Source organism: Gavia stellata, chromosome 22, assembly GCF_030936135.1.
Source record: "Gavia stellata isolate bGavSte3 chromosome 22, bGavSte3.hap2, whole genome shotgun sequence".
NCBI lineage: Eukaryota > Metazoa > Chordata > Aves > Gaviiformes > Gaviidae > Gavia > Gavia stellata.
This window is the reverse complement of record NC_082615.1, coordinates 9,314,876-9,319,520: the sequence shown is the minus strand read 5'-3', so window position 1 is coordinate 9,319,520 and position 4,645 is coordinate 9,314,876. Positions and strand designations below refer to the sequence as shown.

At 55.7% G+C, this 4,645-nt stretch overlaps 1 protein-coding gene across 1 annotated transcript; it reads right to left on the bottom strand.

Annotated features, from left to right (window-relative positions):
- Positions 1-2,584: 2,584 nt before the first annotated feature.
- NOG (noggin) lies at positions 2,585-3,444 on the bottom strand. The gene has a single exon (XM_059828304.1). It carries the CDS (start codon positions 3,442-3,444, stop codon positions 2,773-2,775), a length of 672 nt encoding a protein of 223 aa, XP_059684287.1. The 3' UTR covers positions 2,585-2,772.
- Positions 3,445-4,645: the final 1,201 nt, after the last annotated feature.

Below are 4,645 nucleotides of genomic sequence, written 5' to 3'. Positions count from 1 at the left end.
CATGTGTCTTACTGATTACAATGGCTATCAGATTAAAAATAAGACAGATATGGTGATAGATATTTAGAACTACATTAACAACACACTTATTTTACACTCACATAACACTCACAAATACACACACCTCTCTGCACACATAAAAATTTAAAATCTTTAAGCAAACAGTCAGAGGTGGTTTCCAGACGAAGTCTCTGTTTGCCCCATTGCTCGGATCACAGACAGATAAATCACTGGGTGAGTCCCCTCGCTAAGTAGTGGGAATATCACTTTAGTAAAGTTTGCTAATGGGGCAAAGGACCTTGTATTGTAATCCGGTGACATTTTCAACCTTCGGAGAACTTTTGTTGACATTCCCGAGTCCCTGGCTGCCATCCCAGCATGAAATAGTTTCTGTTCACATAATTCTCGTGTTTACCAGTCATGAAAAACTCTTGCTTTTGGTTTTTTTTTTTTTAAATAAACTTTTTTTTTTTTGCAAGTGAAACTCTGTCTAAAAAAATATTGGCCCCAGGCATAGAAGGTTTTGCATAAATTCATATGTGATGAATGGCTGATTTTAATGTTATTTGGGTATTTGTCAGAACCTAACAAATATACATGGTAATGGTGGTTCATAAACTTAAACATCTCAATATCCCCTTTCTTCTAGAAATAAATTACGTTTGTTTGCCCTGCCTGGAGTCCTAAGGTAGCCGACATTAGGAATATTTTAAATGTGATCATCCATCCAGCATGTCTTTCAGGCGCCACGAAGATTAAATGAAAGAATCATAAGATGAAGGTCTTTAACTTTTAATCCTTTTACAATGAACCCTTAGATAGACATGGGGGCAGGGTGCCTTCTATGTGAGTAATAATGCCTCTGTTCCTCTTCACTAGGTTAATGAATACCCTAAATGTCCCAAGATCTGATTTTTTTTTTTTCCCCCCGAACTATTGAAATTAGAAGCAAAGAGACGGGTGGTAAAACGCACCGAGAGAGCGAGAGAGGGGATGAATATGCATTCGGAGATAGGCGAACTAAACGTTAGAGAAAGCAGGGGTTGTGCCAGTCGGGGTTGTGTCAATGGAAGACCCACGGGTTTAAAATAATTAGCATAGATTCCCTCAGAGTTTGGGGGGGGGGGGGGGAAGTTTTTTGATTCCAAGATAAATAAGGAAAAGGCTTTCTGCACTGTCAGGGCGCCTTTGAAGAACACGTGGAGGGTTTGTTTTTGCAGTTGGTATCTATGAGATACCAACCGTCGGGTCTCCCAGCACGTAGAAGTCAAATACTTCGTTAATTGCGACGGGTCCCTACCGAGCCCGGGACAGTTACGCGCCCCGCGGGCCGGAGCCGCTGCCCACCGCTGCTGCCCCGCTCCCCGGAGCGGAGCGCGGAGCGGAGCGCGGGCGCTGGAGCGCAGCCCCGCAGGCTGCCCTGGGCGGGGGGCGGGCAGCGCCGGGGCCGGCGGGCGCGGCCCCGCGGGCCGGGGAGAGGGCGGCTGCGGGACACCGGGCACTCCGGGGCAGCGGCGGGCTCGGGCTCGGCGGGCTGCCGCGCCGCGGGCGGGCGCGGTGCTCCCTGCGCTGCCCCGCCCGGGGAGGGGAGGCCGGCTCCGGGAGCCCGAAGAGTTAACCGGGCGGCGAGGGGCGCCTGCGGCCGGGCAGGGCGGGTGCGCGGGGCTGTCACCGGCTCAGGCTAATAACAACGTGTCTGCGCTGAAAACCCCCGGAGCCCCAGGGTCAAGTTTCAGCAGTGTCCCACCACAATGGTAGGTGTGAAAGACACGTGTCCCGCTGTAAATGAAATGTCAAGCGGCTAGAAAAAAAACCCAAACCAGCTGCCACCGAGCGCGCCCTGCCTGCGCGGCAGCGGCGGAGCGGCTCCGCGGGGCGGGGGGGGGGGCGCAGCGCGGGGCCGGCGGGGACCCCCCCGCGCAGCCGCTCCTCGCCGGCCCCACACGCGGGGCCGGACCCCCGGGGCGCTCCCGTGGTGTAGGTGCGGAAGATTCCCTTCTAACAGAGTCGTGAGCAGGTTCCCACCTCCCCCTGCCACCACCAGACGTCCTGCTGAGCGTGGAGAACGAGGAGGAGAGAGAAGAAAGCCCCCCCGAAGGCGGCCAAACCAAAAAGCAAACAGAATCCAAACGGCTCGTGTTTTAGTGGTTGACTTTAATTCTGCACTGCGCTTTTACTACAAGGATATAAAGAATAAATAGCAGATACTCTTCATTTACATAGGATTAAGTCATTCAAACTGTTCTCTCTATTTACAATAACATTGTGCTCTAGGCGTTTATTCTTTTTTATTTTAAATCTAAAGTCCATAAGGAAAAAGAAAAAAAATAAACAACACAACCCCACACACACGCTTTCCGAATAATGGAAAATAGCTTTAAAACGTTTTCTTATCAAAAAGTTTGGTTTGTATTTTTTAATCCTTTTATTAAAAAAAAAAAGAAAAACAAAAAACCAACAAAAAACCTACTTCGCCAAAGCGAAGCAACTTCTCTCTGGAATATAAATACAAAAAAAAAAAAAAAAAAAAGATACATTAGCAACGATCAGGGTAATAGTCTTAAAAATACAGTAGACGCTGATTATTTCACGTATAATACTGACCTTTTAATAGTATATTAAAACGGTGCCATATATACACACAATATACATTCTCCTACACGTTACAGTGCATTACAACGTTAACCAGAAAGCCAATGTCTTTTATTTGTGTTGCAGCCAAGGTCCACGTGAGTCCGCCGGAGAAGGGGCGAGCCAAGGCAAGTGCAAGCCCTAGCAGGAGCACTTGCACTCCGAAATGATGGGGTACTGGATGGGTATCCATGTGCACCTCTGCCCCCCCCGGCGCTGGCACCTCCACCTCAGGATCGTTAAATGCACGGACTTGGCAGGTTTGCAAACCATGCCTTCTGGGACTGAACAAGACCTTTTACTGTAGCAGCTGCCCACTTTGACATACCGGGGCCAAAAGCGGCTGCCGAGATCGTTCCACGTGTATAGGACCGGGCAGAAGGTCTGGGACCAGAGCCACATCTGCAGCTTCCTGCGCAGCTTCTTGCTCAGCCTGTGCTTCTTGCCCGGCTGCAGCCCGTCGTAAAACTCCAGCCCTTTGATTTCGCTGGGCATCGCTCCCGAGGGTCTCTGCCTGAGCAGCAAGTCCAGCTCAGCTAGATCGTCCACTCCGAGCCGGTCCTCGGGCAAGGAAACGGCCATAAAGTTAGGGTCGAAGTGCCCGCCCATGAGGTTCCTTAGCAAGGTCTCGTTAAGATCCTTCTCCTTGGGGTCAAAGATAGGGTCCGGGTGCTCGATTAGATCCACCAAGGGCAGGTTGTCGCTGGGAGCCGGTCGGATGTGCAGATAGTGCTGGCAGGCGCCCTGCTCTAGCCGGAGACCCAGCAGAACCACCACGGCGTATATAGTCACAAGGCACTGGGAATGATCCATCCTTGGGAGACCGGTGGGGGGGGGAGAGGGGGGCTGGGTTCACCAAACAGCAGGGGAAGAAGGTGCAAGCAAATACATCAGAAAACTTGTACGGGGATATCCAAAATAGCTTGTCTTTAAGGGGGATCACCTCCACTCCCCGCGCCACCAGCAAAGACAGCCCCCTAATAAGCCCGGAGAACAAGCCCCCTGCAAACACCCTCTCTTGCAGGCTGCTCTATAAAATTTCTCCTGGTGGAGCCGCTCCAAAATTCTGCCGCCGCCGCCGCTTCTTTTCACCCTCCCCGGGCAAGGGAGATGCCTCTTTTTGTCGCAAATTCTGCTTGCCGCTGCTGCTCCTCGCTGTCTGCCCGTGCGTGTGGAAGAAGTTGCTGCCGATTCTCCCTCCCCGCTCCTCTCCGCCGATTGCAAAGCAGCCTCCTCAGCAGCAACAGCAGCCACGCACGTTGGCACCAGTTTGTCTGCTTTGCAAGGACCCAAAGCCTTTAAATTTCCTGCACTTTCAGCTTCATCTCCATGGAAACCACAGACTCTCTCCTAACCCACCCCACCCCCCTTAAAAAAACCCACACACACCACACAACCCCCACTCCCACAAAAGTCCAGGCGCGCGCGGCTTCCCCCTTCCCACCCAGCAGGCACCCTCTGGCGGGGAAGGCTGAGGCGGGAGCCGCCGCTGCCTCCCCCCGCCTTCCGCACGCCGCCGCTCACGCCAGCCCGCCGCGCCCCGAGAGATGCTGCTCCCGCCGGGGCAGCCGCCGGCCGGCCCGCTGCGCCCGCCCCGCCGCACGGGGCACGCTCCGCACTCGGCCTCGCCGCCGCAGCGCCGGTCACCCCATGGGTGCAGCCCGCGCGGCGGCGGAGCGCGGCCTCTCCCGCTCGCCCCGCGCGGCAGCGCGGCCCGGCGGCCCGCCCAGGGCGGCGGCGCGCCCCGCGGTGCGCAGGCTTCCGCGCTGGCTCTCCCGCGCCCGCCCGCCCCGGCCGGCGCTCCCCGGCCGCTGGGGGCTGCGTGCCCGGCTCCGCACATGGGCCCGCGATGCGCTGCCCACCGCGCCCGGCTGGCCGCCCGCCCGCCCGCGGGGCCGCCGCAGACACCTCCTCTGCCCGCGCCCAGCCGCGGCCCCGGCGCCGCGCGGCAGCCGCCGGCCGCCTTCCCGGGCGGAGCGAGCCCTCTGCTGGCGGCGCCGCGCCGCGGGCCGGC

What these genes read in the sequence shown, in the direction of transcription:
- NOG (XM_059828304.1), bottom strand. Translation starts at nt 3,444, where the DNA reads ATGGATCATTCCCAGTGCCTTGTGACTATATACGCCGTGGTGGTTCTG.